This window comes from Leptodactylus fuscus, chromosome 10 (assembly GCF_031893055.1).
Source record: "Leptodactylus fuscus isolate aLepFus1 chromosome 10, aLepFus1.hap2, whole genome shotgun sequence".
Lineage (NCBI taxonomy): Eukaryota > Metazoa > Chordata > Amphibia > Anura > Leptodactylidae > Leptodactylus > Leptodactylus fuscus.
Window position 1 is genome coordinate 16,817,483 of NC_134274.1, and position 14,984 is coordinate 16,832,466.

The 14,984-nt window shown below is 43.7% G+C and overlaps 1 protein-coding gene across 1 annotated transcript in view; it reads right to left on the reverse strand.

Moving 5' to 3' along the window:
* Positions 1 to 245: 245 nt before the first annotated feature.
* The window catches only part of LOC142219109 (alpha-2-macroglobulin-like), a 28,449-nt gene continuing 13,710 nt past the window's right edge, over positions 246 to 14,984 (reverse strand). Inside the window, exons 19-35 of the mRNA XM_075288075.1 lie at positions 14,520 to 14,745; positions 14,005 to 14,131; positions 13,262 to 13,383; positions 12,070 to 12,127; positions 11,345 to 11,428; positions 10,586 to 10,762; positions 9,572 to 9,653; positions 9,140 to 9,296; positions 8,576 to 8,650; positions 7,966 to 8,128; positions 6,781 to 6,986; positions 6,443 to 6,658; positions 6,227 to 6,351; positions 5,996 to 6,086; positions 5,427 to 5,495; positions 2,129 to 2,231; positions 246 to 300 (exon numbers count right to left, since the gene is read on the reverse strand). Coding sequence (XP_075144176.1) covers positions 257 to 300; positions 2,129 to 2,231; positions 5,427 to 5,495; positions 5,996 to 6,086; positions 6,227 to 6,351; positions 6,443 to 6,658; positions 6,781 to 6,986; positions 7,966 to 8,128; positions 8,576 to 8,650; positions 9,140 to 9,296; positions 9,572 to 9,653; positions 10,586 to 10,762; positions 11,345 to 11,428; positions 12,070 to 12,127; positions 13,262 to 13,383; positions 14,005 to 14,131; positions 14,520 to 14,745 — 2,125 coding nt within the window. The 3' untranslated portion in view covers positions 246 to 256. The remainder of the gene's footprint in view (positions 301 to 2,128; positions 2,232 to 5,426; positions 5,496 to 5,995; positions 6,087 to 6,226; positions 6,352 to 6,442; positions 6,659 to 6,780; positions 6,987 to 7,965; positions 8,129 to 8,575; positions 8,651 to 9,139; positions 9,297 to 9,571; positions 9,654 to 10,585; positions 10,763 to 11,344; positions 11,429 to 12,069; positions 12,128 to 13,261; positions 13,384 to 14,004; positions 14,132 to 14,519; positions 14,746 to 14,984) is intronic.

Sequence of the window (14,984 nt, forward strand, 5' to 3'; positions counted from 1 at the left end):
ATGTCAATGTACAAATGATATAAAGTCAACCCCCGACCACCCAGATTAACACATGACTGCAGGATGTGACTATGACCAGGGTGTCTTTCAGTCTATTCCTATGGGGACATAGTACTGCAGAGGGGCTGTATGCACAAAACAATAGGAAATTTCCAATTTTTGATTCTCAAAATTGAGTACAAAAATTGCACAGATGGTTTAAGACAAGAAAATTTTATACATTTTTGTTACCTTCATGTATATGGGTTTGGTCTTACTATCCGCTGCAAGGTGAATTGTATTCTGCAACTGCGTGTTCATCTAAAAGAAGGTATTGAAAATCAGAAGGTTGCTAGTTTGAAACATAAGATATTACTATCTATCTATCTATCTATCTATCTATCTATCTATCTATCTATCTATCTATCTATCTGTATGTCTATCTATGAGGTCTTCTTAACTCTCCCTCGAGTGGTTTTCTTCCTTCTTCTATCAGTACACATGCACTTTTTGGATGAGTTGAGCATGTATATCTATACGTGTCTTGACAGTAGAATATCAACCAGTGGTACGTAACCGAGACTATTAACTTGTTTCATACATATATTGCTTGGTCCAACTTTATAATGGCACACTATGACCTATACATATGGTTATTAGAGACGGGCGTACCTCTGAATATGTTAGGGCGGGCATGGGCCTCCCCTCGCCCTGCGGAGGCTCCCGGCCCACTCTGTATTCAGCGCCATGGAGGAGGGCCAGAACCTCCACTTGGCTCTGCGGGGGTTCCAGTCTCCCTCTAGTGACAGGACCTTCTGTTTCTGCGATTGGGGGGTCGGCGGCGGGCCAGAGACTATTTAGGCCTCATTCTGACCCTGGCCCACCACTGGTTATTTGTTTTTCCCATGGCATCAGCTCCACAGCGTCCTCCTGTCCTTGTACTCCTGATTACCTTCTTGTATGTGTATGACCCCCGGCTTGCTTTACAGACAACCTCTTCTTGAAACTCTTGACTTGGCATTTACCTGACCTCCTATGCATGACCTTCGGCTTTTCCTGACCTCTCCTGTTTGACTCATGTTTTGGCTACTCCGCAACCTCTTGTGTATGACCCGGCACTCCTGACTACGCTTCAGCCTCTCCCTCCTGCTACTACGTGACCTCCTGTGAACCGACTCGGCTTGATTGACTACGCTTTGGCTTACTCTGGAACCTATTGTGACCTTTGGATTACCTGCTCGCCCTGTATGTCTGTTTCTCCGTGTTGACCTGCTCTCCTGAACTTCATCCACTGAGGTTAGTGTCTGGGTTTTTCTGGGTCCTCTTTACTTGGGGTTTGCTGGGTGTACAGCGCTCTCTGGGCCACTGTGGATATAGGCCCCGGATTTTGCCAAGTCCAACTCCACCATCAGGAGCTGTGGCGAAGGACTCCGGGGCCTGGTTCCGCTCTGGTTAGGAGAGTGTAGTACACTCAGGACTGTTTTTGCTTCAGTGCCTGGGGATTCTTGTTGCCCAAGATTTACAGTGATTATTGTTGCGTCAGGTTCCTAACAGAATATTTGTTTTGTTTGAGCTTCAGGTTCAGGTTTGGACAGTTTGTCCCAAGGATTTATTTTGGGCCTAAGAAATTTGTCACAAATTAGAAGTGAAGTTGTTATACTGTGAGGCCTCTTCAGACCCCAGAGTATAATAGGTGGAGACCCAAGGGAGGTGTAGATATAATAAACAGCTATACTCGTCTTCCCTCACCACTTCTGGCCTTCAGGGTAACATCATGTGTCTTGGGATTACCTCTGAGGCCTGTGATTAGGCCTCAGCGGTAACATGGGTTAGATTAACATAATGATGCCCAGTGTGCCACATGTGACTATTGAGCCCCAGTCACAGGCTTCAGCGGTGATCCCAGATACATGACATCTCCCAGAAGTCAGAAGAGGGGGGTGTATTACCCCTATACTGTATTAATACCAAAGCATGTCCTGTTTCCAATGACAGTCTCACGTTGATGCCAAACTTCAGACAATGCAATATCATTTTCCAATTGGCTGGTCCCTTTGGAGGAGGCCTCCTGTCCTATAATAAACTGCAGCTGACCACGACTACTTACTGGCCCACCAAGTATCTTCACAGTTGTATAAATCCATCTTACCAGTCTCATAGTAGTCGTAAATTTTCACTACGGCTGGTTTTAGGTCCTTGACTTTAATATCTTGTTCAACAAGGAATGAAAGATTGACAGACTTTCGTCCGAGCTACAAACAAGAAGACACTGTCACGGGATGGTTAGAGTCTATACTATAGGCAATGTGTAATATATATTTCATGTGGAATGTATTCTCTAACCTGTTGTAAACATCAGTGTGTAGTTGGCTGATTAGGGTCTAGTGTGTTAGCACATTGTATGCAAATCCCTCTAACTAGTGAGGACCAGTGAGGACAATGGGTGGAGATAATCTGATCCTTGTCTCCAAGAAGATGTTGGACTGTGCATTGTTCAAAAGAGACAGGGAGTCTGCTCTCCTTGGCATAGGTGAGGGGGGAAGGATCTGTGACTCAGCCCTTCCCACCCCCAGATATAGGAAGTAACAGTTTAGTATATAGTTGTAGCTGGAGTTAGTATGTGTTAGCCGGCCTGTGCACAGCTCTGCAGAGAGCCAGAATTTAGTTACAGGACCAAGGAACCAAAGTTATCATTGGATTGTGACTTCTGTGGACTTATTGTTATTACGGTTGATGTGACCGCCGCCGGCTACTAACTTTGTGGATTACACTAAATTGCTGTTGTCTCCCGACCTCTTGCGTCCGTGTTGATTCAAAAGACCATCCGGAGGAAGACGTATACCTTTGCTCCGTGACAACTGGTTGGCAGCGGTGGGATCAACAGCGGACAGCGAGATGGACTACAGCAGCTCAGCGATTAATGGAGCCACAACCTCAGAATACAGGAACTGGACTATGGCAAGTCTACAAGTAAGGGCCCGGGAACTAAACCTGAGTTACCAGGCAAGAACGAAAGATCAACTGATCGAGGCACTGGAGGAGATGACCCTGCAAAGCGACCATGAGGAGGGCTGCCCCCAGGAGACAGTAGAGATACGGGAGTGGCAGGTACAGACCCAAAAGAGCAGATGGGTTGTTTTGTATGAGGAGGAATTGGCAGTGCTGGGGCTAGAAGCAACTGCAGAGCAAAGGAGTAGAGCATTACAGAGGGCTCAGGAAACGGAGAAGGAGGAACAGAGAATGGCGTATGAAAAGGAAAGAATGGCGCATGAAATGCGAATGGCTGAGATAACTGCGCGGAATTATAATCAAACGTCGACCCCCAGCCCAACAGTGAGAGAACCACCATATGTCTCCCATAAACACTTCAAGACCTTTGATGAAGCGGCTGGGGATGTTGATGGATATTTTCAGGACTTCGAACACCAGTGCCGCCTGATGGAAGTCCCAGAGAAGGATTGGGTCCGGTATCTGGTGGGGCACCTACGAGATGGGGCTGCGGAAGCTCTCAGAGCCATGGACCCTAGTGATCAGCGGGACTATGAGGCCATTAAAAGAGCGGTGCAGAAGTATTATGCAGTCACTCCAGAGTCCTACCGAGTTCAGTTCCGCTCTTTGTCTTACAATGGGGGAAGCTCCTTCCACATGTTCGCCCACAAGTTGAAGCAAGCATGCAAGCGCTGGCTAGAAGGAGAGGAGGCTGTCACAGTCGATAAGGTCCTCCAAGTCATACTTAAGGAACAGTTCTTTTCCCAGTGCCCCGCTGAGATCCGTGAGTGGGTGCTGGAACGGAACCCAGCCACAGTGGAGCAAGCTGCTTCCCTTGCAGATGAGGGCCTGACCATCAAGCCGCAGTGGAAGAGGTTGTTTGCAGAGGAGCGGAAAACTACCACAGTCCGCCAGACACCCTTCAGCCAGCCAACCACCTTTCGTGCCCGGCCTCAGGATTACAATTCCCCCTCTACCCCTGCCCCAGCCCATCGGCCTCCAGCTATGAACAACCCTGTCCCTAGACAACGACCTACTGGAAGAATGCTAGAGCGCAGATGTTTTGGGTGCGGGCGGCCTGGACATTTGCAAGCTAGTTGCCCTGTTAACATGGGGACACGGGCCACCGTGGCATCCCGGCCTATTCACTACCTGGGAACCACCCCTAGGACAGAAAGTTTGGCCCCATTTCCAGATGACTCCATGAATGACCCATCTGTTCCACCTCCAGGGGTCTATGGGATTCAGCCTTCCGCCACACATCCCGCAAACCTTCAGAGGAAGCACTTGCAGGAGGTCCTACTGGATGGCCGAACAGTTGTTGGATTCCGGGACTCGGGAGCTTTCCTAACGGTAGCGGACCCCCGAGTTGTGCGACCCGAGGCCCTAGAGGAGGGCCCTGGCATTTCTATCAAGTTGGCAGGGGGTACTCAAAGACGTATTCCTAAAGCTACCGTGGAACTCGACTATGGTTATGGACCAAAACGATGCACAATTGGTGTGATGAGCGGGCTGCCGGCCGATGTTCTGTTAGGCAACGATGTTGGAAATCTACAGTGCCACTTTGTGGGAGCAGTGACCCGAAGCCAAGCTCAGAGAGACGCCAACATGGATCGACCGGATTTTCTGCCAGATGCCAGCCCTTCAAACCTACAACTTTACCATTCAGTACCGCCGAGGGAACCAACACCAGAACGCAGATGGGTTATCCCGGCAGGAGGACATATGAGCTATAGAGACTGATGTGCATTCCCCAATTTACCTGTGTAGGCCAATTGTGTCATGCACATGTTTTGAGAGGGGGAGGGGTTGTCACGGGATGGTTAGAGTCTATACTATAGGCAATGTGTAATATATATTTCATGTGGAATGTATTCTCTAACCTGTTGTAAACATCAGTGTGTAGTTGGCTGATTAGGGTCTAGTGTGTTAGCACATTGTATGCAAATCCCTCTAACTAGTGAGGACCAGTGAGGACAATGGGTGGAGATAATCTGATCCTTGTCTCCAAGAAGATGTTGGACTGTGCATTGTTCAAAAGAGACAGGGAGTCTGCTCTCCTTGGCATAGGTGAGGGGGGAAGGATCTGTGACTCAGCCCTTCCCACCCCCAGATATAGGAAGTAACAGTTTAGTATATAGTTGTAGCTGGAGTTAGTATGTGTTAGCCGGCCTGTGCACAGCTCTGCAGAGAGCCAGAATTTAGTTACAGGACCAAGGAACCAAAGTTATCATTGGATTGTGACTTCTGTGGACTTATTGTTATTACGGTTGATGTGACCGCCGCCGGCTACTAACTTTGTGGATTACAATAAATTGCTGTTGTCTCCCGACCTCTTGCGTCCGTGTTGATTCAAAAGACCTTCCGGAGGAAGACGTATACCTTCGCTCCGTGACAGACACATATTAGCATCACAGATCAGCCGGGCGTTATGGTGGACGTCTAGTCTGTGGACTAACCTCCTCCAGATACAGGGTCACCAGATCAGTCTGGATGTCGCTTCGCTTTATCAATTTATCCTTCTCCAACTGTGAAGAAAAGAACATCAGATATAAACTTACATTATATATAGAGATCAGCGTATAGAACAAGATAATATTCTTCTTAAAGGGTTCTCTGGGATCAGACCATTTGTTTGAGCTGGTCATGACGTTCACTTGAATGAACAAAGCTACTATACCATGCACCACTACTAGGAAGTAGATGGTGTGTTGGTAGACCCAACTATACACAGAGACCACAGAGCTCAGATCCTTCAACATCTGATCAGTCGGGATCCTAGTAATCTGATATTGATCTGATTCTGTTCCCTTTAAATTTATAAAATGTGACTCAACCTGACAATCCAGACCATATAACCCCTGAATTTCTCAGACTCATTCCAGTACCTGAAAAATTTGTCCCACTCCTTAAGAACACTGCTTTTAGGGAAGTCCATGAAGCCTGTACGAGTCAGTACTAAAGGAACCAAACGGGATCTCTGCTTTGTCATATAGGTTGTGTACAAAGGGCTGAAATAGGAACTTACTTTTCTCACTGTGCTCTTTATTGGGATGTATCCAGACAGCATCTTCACGTCTATAACAACCATATTGGATTTTTCCCGAGAGCCTGTATATCTACAGCGTAAAAATACCAATAAGTAACCTGAAGACAATTTATGACAATACAAAAAAAATTGACATAAGTATAGAAAAACATTCCCATGATGATGACATGACATATCACATACATGGACAGGACAGTAGAGGACACCTACTGAGCAGTGATTTTGACCTCCAGCTTTGTCACTGGATCTTCTATACAGTCACTCGATTGAGCCTCCACTTTAATCTTAAAGGTCTCCTCTCGCCTAGGTGGAGGGACATTGTATCTCAGGACTGTCTGTTGATTTGGAACAATGAGCTCAGTTGAAGATTATGTGGACTATAAATGGAGGATCAGGAATGAAGAACCTGGTAGAAGTTCAACTTACTTGTACATAGACACAACCGCTTCCAGAAGATGTCACCGTATACTCTCCAGGTATAGCCGGTAGTGATGTACTCTGTAGAAGTAGCCGGTTATTGTTATCTACATGGAACTGCTTCATAAAGTCTGTCTTGGATGTCACCGTCACAGTCACATCTCCTTTATCGCTATATGTGGCCTCTGCATACTTGGCCAAAGCCTGAAGAGCCACCACCGTGTCCTGTATGAATGAGTGTTACGTTGACATTAGGGGAACAGTTACTGCAAATTTCCTTTCATTTGCCTGGTAGAAATAGTGAACTATATAATTGTATAAGTATGCCACAGTAATGACTTCTGTACCTGCGTAGATGAGAATCCTCCATATGGATTCTGCTGTTTGCTCAACCAGTTCACAATTTCTGCAGCTTTGACCAAGTCTGGGGTTGAACAATAAAGGAGAGCCAGGAGCACATAGGAGGTCATCTCCACCTCTGCTGACGGGGCACGGTGCCAGTAGGAGTCTTCAGATTGGGGTTTGGACGCTCGTTCCCAGTGCCGCTGTCTATCTACTCGTAACAGATAAATAGTATGGATGGTAAGACTGCCTTTACCAAGCCTCACTAACCAACACTATCCAATGTTACCATGTGATGTACACCCTGGGTCCTGGTGAAGTGTTGACCATGCTGTATGATCTGCATATAGCATGTAAGTCTGAGTATTTACTATATAGATTCTGTCTAATTTATCATGTTTTATTCTAAAACTGCAAGTTTTTGACTTTGGAGTCCAGTTGGTGGTCTCACTCAATGAGTAGTTACGACCACTCGACTCCTAAGCCCAAGAAGGGTAAAGTTTTGCATCAACAAATATCAAGTTATACGGAATCTTTTCTCAGAAAACTGGATGCAAAATTGTGGATTTTCCCTACGTGACCAAGGTGCCATCTAGTAGATGCCAATTTGATCCAGTTGACGTTTTCCTGAATTTTAGGGATTATTCAGATTTTTCTTCTTCCTTGGGTAAAGTATTTGTACGATTACAAATTGCTAAAGTTTGGATCAATATGAAGGTCCTACATCGTTGCGTTTAGTGAATAAGACATTAGTGTTGGAAAGGCTTTTCTTCTTCATTCGGGGTCATGTGGTTGCATTCCTAAAAAAACTTGGCTTATTGGATTAATAGTTTAGATGCTGTAGGGAAGTCACTTTATGGCCCTGATTCTTGAGTGTTTTTTTTTAAATTCTATTTCCGTGCTGGGGTAAAGGTGGTCCGATTAGGTGGGATTCTCCTTTTCTTCAACCTATAGGTTTTATATGTTACTATGCATTGAATAAATACAATTGTGTATCTGTAACCTTCTGTCTGCAGATCAGACTGCGTTACCAACATGGCAGGTTCCCTTACAGCTAAGGCTGGAAACTGAATCTTTGCCGGGGGTGATAGAAATCCTAGCCTCCGATGTGATGTCTGCCGATGTTTAATGTGTCTTTTATCTGTCTACGGCTAAGGTTTCCTTTATGGATACATATCACTTTCACTTACTTCCTCTCACAACTTGTGCCTCAAGTTTGTCCATCAAATCCTCCCTGAGCTTGGTTTCTCCACATAAAGTGAAGGCGTATACCATCAGTGCCTGGCTGTATACATTAGTGATATTCCCGGCTGCCTTCCCCAGGCAGGACACGGCATCTCTGACCAGAGGATCCTGAAAGATAAGTTTATATCTTAATAGAATATGCCGAAATAACCACGACATCACATTTCTTGACTATCTTGTCTTGGTTTGTAGGATATAGGCTGAGGACCTCCACCTATATGACATAGACAGCATAGAGTGTCTAAGGTGGGAAGACTCAACAGAAGAATAGGCTAAACCATATAAACAGGTCTGTCTAATGATGGACACCAGTGGGTCGTAGCCTGGGGTGTCCATGGGGTATCAGATATGAGCAAACCAGTTTGTAATGAATGGGTTTTGTTACAAATTTTCCAAAAATATCCAACCCAAGATTTTTGAGGTTCGCCACCAACTCAAAATAGTTTTACACACATGGTCACATATTATGTATATTCCATCGGTGTACTGAAGACCTTCCAAATATCCATCACCTTCAACTCAACCAGAATGATATCACTGCTTTGGATCCCTTACCTCCTTAGATACTCCAGACTCCAGCAGAGCTATGGTAACATATGCGGAGAGAGAGATTTCATCTGTTATTCCACCCTTGAAGAAAGCAGAATATCACACGTGAATCTATGTTTGCAACCAAGTTATAGACAATGACAGAATAAATTACCAAAAGTTTCAACAAGTTCTAATTCATGATAGACACTGAAATATGGCGGCATAGATAGCTTTACGTCCTTAATTGCATCCTTTATTTCCATACTGTGCCCAGGATAGGTGTGACCTGCCATTACTATGATCACATTGATATATGATAACCAAAATGTAGACAATCTTCTTGCATACAACTGCATACCATGCCATGTACAGCCCATTGCATAAGATAAGAAAAGAACCATGGAGGTTCAGTAAAGGGAGCATTATACAATGTGGGGTGCAATAAAGAAAGCATTTAACTGTGTGAAGGCCATTAAAAGGGGGCATTATACCATGTGGGAACAGGGGGCTCCACTCAAAAATTTGCTTTGGATAGTTATGCCGCTGCTTGTTCATACAGCTAATATACGCTACATCGCTCCATTGTACCTTCATAGCGTTATTAAATAGTCGTCCCACACTCCGAAAACAGCCATTGGCTTGTTGGTTTTCCTTCAGCCAGGAGAAGGAATGCTGAAGGTGTTTTTCATCTATGAAGATGTACGGCCGAGCCTTACTGAAGGATTTCACTACAAAGGCAGTCAACCTGCAAAAGAAATACATATATGGCAAAAGAGGAAAAACATTAGTTATGTTGGATCTAGAACTCCTTGACTTGCATCTTCCACTTTTACGGAATGACCCAATCACATCTTAAGGATGTTCTTACATGTTCACATTTACACCTCATTGCAACATATGGTTCCATGGTAATCCATAGAGAATAATAGAGGATCCTTCACCACTGATAGCGTCCTGACCCAAACATTCTTCATCCATTGACTTATTTGGAGACCTTACACTACACAGTTATTAACTTACCAGGTGTTTCCATTTTGGTCTCTTTTCCCAAATGCGCTGTATGATCCATCATCACGTTTATAAGTCAGTTCTCTCTGATATCCTGAATGGAAATGTAGAAATAAAATACAGAACTATATATCAATGGAAAATATAATAATAATAATAATAAAAAATTAATAATGTATGTATTATAGATAGGTTCCTAGGAGCCCTGACAGTATTCTACACTATGTATTATAGATAGGGTCCTAGGAGCCCTGACAGTGTTATACACTATGTATTATAGATAGGTTCCTAGGAGCCCTGACAGTGTTATACACTATTTATTATAGATAGGTTCCTAGGAACCCTGACAGTGTTATACACTATGTATTATAGATAGGTTCCTAGGAGCCCTGACAGTGTTATACACTAGGTTTTATAGATAGGTTCCTAGGAGCCCTGACAGTGTTATACACTATGTTTTATAGATAGGTTCCTAGGAGCTCTGACAGTGTTCTACACTATGTATTATAGATAGGTTCCTAGGAGCTCTGACAGTGTTCTACACTATGTATTATAGATAGGTTCCTAGGAACCCTGACAGTGTTATACACTATGTATTATAGATAGGTTCCTAGGAGCCCTGACAGTGTTATACACTATGTTTTATAGATAGGTTCCTAGGAGCCCTGACAGTGTTATACACTATGTTTTATAGATAGGTTCCTAGGAGCTCTGACAGTGTTATACACTATGTTTTATAGATAGGTTCCTAGGAGCTCTGACAGTGTTCTACACTATGTATTATAGATAGGTTCCTAGGAGCCCTGACAGTGTCATACACTATGTATTATAGATGGGCTCCTAGGAGCCCTGACAGTGTTCTATACTATGTTTTAAGCCATTTTAAGGTGTAGTTTGTACCAAACTTGTCTAGTTGTTTTCAACATTTAAAGAGGAGATAAACAACTGCAGTATTGTAAAGCTCCAGATGACTGGGGATAGCCACCTTCATGTATGCAATATCTATCTATCTAATCACCCACTCACCGCTCTCCAGGAACTTGGTGGCTTTGTCTTTAATCTCACTATTCAGCTGACGAGTCTTCTCCAGATACTGTAGGATAAAAATATTAGGGGCAAATAGGACCATGTTCTGTTCTCCACATCCATATGGCATGGCCAGGAGACGATCCAAATTTTGCATTGCTGTGCCCATCAGATCTCCTGTTGGGATTGAATTGTTGGTTAAGAGGTTCTCCAGGTTTACAAAAAATAGAGCTGATGTAATCTGGTGCAACATTTCTCCTCTCTTCAGGCAAACATACAAGGTTAGCTGAATGATCCCATATACACATATATACTCGGCCGAGCAGTGTATGTGTATCTAACAGAGAGGAGGGAGAAATCACGGAGTCGGCTCCCGATCTGAAAAGAACTGGGCAATTGATATCCAACTGGCTGATCCTGATCTCCTCCAATATGTCCTGTAGAGGGTGAGCGAGGAGGCCCCATACACATTAAACAGTTATTGGTTACCTGAACCCGTCAAAATTGGTCAGTTTGGTCAATAATGTTATACATCTAAGGGTTGGGCCACATTTGGTGTACAGCATATGAAATAGAGGGATCCTGGAATCTCCATTATAGTGATGAGTTTTGTACCCAAGAACTGGTTCATGTTTTCTTCTCAACACCTTTTCCATGAACCTTGGAATAATTCCTCACTAATAAAATGACAGCTTGCTCCTTTCTCCAAGAAGTTGCCTCTATCCTACATAGTATACAGCTATTAGAATTCAGTTTTACCAATCACTGTAATATGGGCTCTTTCAGAATCCTCCAGAATGTTTTCGGGAATCTTCAGTGAGATCTCTTCCACTTTGGAATCACCTAGGACAAAGAGAGACATAAATAGATATGGATCTGCTGCACCACTTGTCATCCTATGCAAAAGACTCAGTACAAGCTTCCACTTTGTTACTGGGCGATGAAGGAGATCCAAGACTTTGGGCCTCCAATAAAACACAGCACCTCGATGGACTTTATTCAGACATAGACGAGATGTTCTTGTACTGTTCTGGTCTTGGCTTCAACCAGACATTGAGGTTACAAAAAACACTAAGCTTTCTTGGAAACTCTGGTGTGTTGGATCTCTTTAGGTTCGGCCTACACAGCAATGTTGGCCATCACTTCTGCTACACAACCAAAGATCCCCATTTTACATTGTGCTTCTGAGGATTCAGCTTCTAGTTACAGACCTATCTAGTGGTACTTACCGTATGTATGAACAGCATGTTCTCACTAAAGTATAATATACAATGAAATGCTTCATAAAGACTAAAAACGAATTTTTGGGATGCTAACCATAGCCAATATGGATTCAATGCTAGTATCCTGAATTTCTGACATCTTTTAACTCCAATTATATAGCCTTCATGTACTGCCATACAGACTAAGACTAGGTGGAGAAACTAATGAACCCTTTCCTTCACGGCTGGAGTATCATTAATGTAATCCATTTCCGTTCTTACCTTCCCCTTTGCTGCACAGTAGAGCGCTGTACGATTTCTCCTCCAGGACTCCTCCTGGCTGAGCAGAATAGAAATATGGAGATATACAGTCAAAAATAGCAAGATACATAGAAGATGTCTGTACTACTGCCATATGCTAATACCAGGGCTCATACACGTGGTCTTATTGTGGATCTGTGTGGTGCAGATTCATAACTCCATATACAGACTTTATATGACATCCATAGATAACATTTTGTGATACACTGTCATATGCCATGTTACAAAAGCAATGCTTCTGGGGTGGTATACAGAACCTCATGGATGCACATAAAGACGGACTATATGTACTGTCATATAAGGTCCATGCACACGTCAGCACTCTGCAAGGTCAGGCTTCACTTCAAGGGTTTTCTTTATTGGATCAAGGCCGATACATCACCAAGCACATTATGAAATGTTTCTGCAGATTTCACTGCCTTTATTGAGCAGGTATCAATGTTATCGAAACGTCGCATGATGTGCACTTTGATCCTGATTCAAGCCTCTGTACTGCTTTGACCTTCCTGTACAATATTTGGAGTTTGGATTGGCAATCTGTGTAGCCATGGGCATGCTGGGAATTAAAGGGGTTGTGCCATTAAGGACTCTTATCCCCTATGAACAGGATAGGGAATAAGTGTTAGATCACTGAGGGTCTGAGATAAGGAGAATGGGGGCGAATGGAGCGCTAGTGTGCTTGTATGACTTCTCCATTCACTTCTATGGGGCTGGGGACACTGTCGGAGACTGCAGCCCTGGTAGTCCCATACTAGTACATGGAGAACTTTTCACGCAAATGCGCTAGTATGCCAGTGACCAGATGGAGGCAATGGGGTTTCAGTCTCCTGTTCGCTGAGGGACCCAACAATCGGACCTACAGTGATCTGATGTTTATCCCCTATCCTGTGTATAGGGGATAAATATCTTTAATGGTGCGACCCCTTTAATCTTGGTGCTTGTCCTTTCTACTTATCATATAGAGATTTAGGTCACCAAAAACACTGTAAAAAGTGCAACAAAAGCTGTGACTGTAAGATCATTGGTGAAATTACAGTTTGAAGACATTGTGTTAATGGGTGGTCCGGGGCGACTCTACCCGCTAGAGTGTGTAATCCTGAAGTGCTCCATGACATGAACCCAATAGCCTAAAATGGTTTAAAGAAAAACTGACCTGGACAAGCAGAGGCTTCACCACTGTATCGATGCTCCCCTGCCTGGGGACAACAGGCACCTCATTGTCACATAAGTCTTCTGTATCCACAGCTTCTGTGGTCACAGTAATGTTCACCTCTCCTGGATATAGCAAAAGAGGAAAGGTGATATTATGGAGGAGCGGCCAGTATGGTACCGTCTATTAGCCAGTATGGGGATGTTTACAATGCTTGTACGGATGAATGGGACAGAAATCGCTACAATAAATCTGCCTTGCAGTTCATGTTGTAAAGTTCTCTGCATTTTCAACCTACAGGCAGCAGCAATACCCATAAGGCCCAGTTGAACATCTTGGATAGTAGAGGTGACTACAATATTTTTTGCTGTAAGTTCCATTATCTGGTGTGTGGTCAGGAGGATGTTGGGGGATCAGATTTAGATACATAGCACATCTGCTTTAATAATAGGGAATGCCTGCATCTGCCACTAGGGGGAGTTATCTGCATAATAATTAATTCAGGGTTTTTATAGTGAACTTAAATGATATCACTCAGTATGCAATGAGCTCCACCTAGTGGAGACTATTATAAGAAACTATGACCATATGATTGTCAGCAGTAGTCCAGTGGCAGCCTCTCTACGTGGCCTGATAGGAGGGCTCAGTCTATCTCTGTGGTACTGAAGGGATGTCACTGGCACCTGATGTACAGGAGGACTTCTGTAATATTACCCGGACACATCTCCTGCCCTGGAGGACATTACCTAGTTTGGAGGCTTTCAGGTTCCAGTAGAAAGTTTTGCTCCCGTCTACACAGAGGCAGCTGCTATACTGACAGTCATCACATGGTCTCTCCTCCAACTCTACAGATGGGCGAAGTGTCGTCCTGACCTGTCAGTAAGAAAATATAATCTGACGGTGAATTATATTATACCACAAATTAGAGATTGAGAAACAACGTACAGATCACATTATCAGTAACATAAATCAGTAATCAATATTAGTAATAAAGTTATATACTGTATAATCCCTGTACTGAGACATCACTGTGTGTATTATCCCTGTACTGTGACATCACTGTGTGTATTATCCCTGTACTGTGACATCACTGTGTGTATTATCCCTGTACTGTGACATCACTGTGTGTATTATCTCTGTACTGTGACATCACTGTGTGTATTATCCCTGTACTGTGACATCACTGTGTGTATTATCCCTGTACTGTGACATCACTGTGTGTATTATCCCTGTACTGTGACATCACTGTGTTGGTCTTTACCTTTATACATTGTTCCAAGTAGTTAAAAACTGTGGCTTTAAGAGTGAAAGTTTCTCCTCTGATCACAGAATATGGCAAAGTGATGTCCACAAAGAAAGGCTGGAAAACACGAAACGCAGCAGAAGGGGCAAATCCGAAACCACTGGGGCCCATACAGAAAGCTCCCCCGTGCCAGTCTGTGATGGTGTCAGGAGCCTTATCATGGAGAACGGCAATCCCAGAATCCCTAATCCAAGCAGATTAGAAAGAAATAACAGGCAATGGTTATTTATCAGAATATTAGTGCTCAATGACTAGAGGAATAATAGAATAACTGGATAATAGAATATTGGATATAAAATATTATAGTGTAGGGGAATTTTTTTCATGATACTCAGTGAATAGAGAAATAATAGATTCATTATTGGATAAAACCTCTCATATCTGCTCCTTCCTCACCCCACAGTCTAAAAAAATCCTACTCCA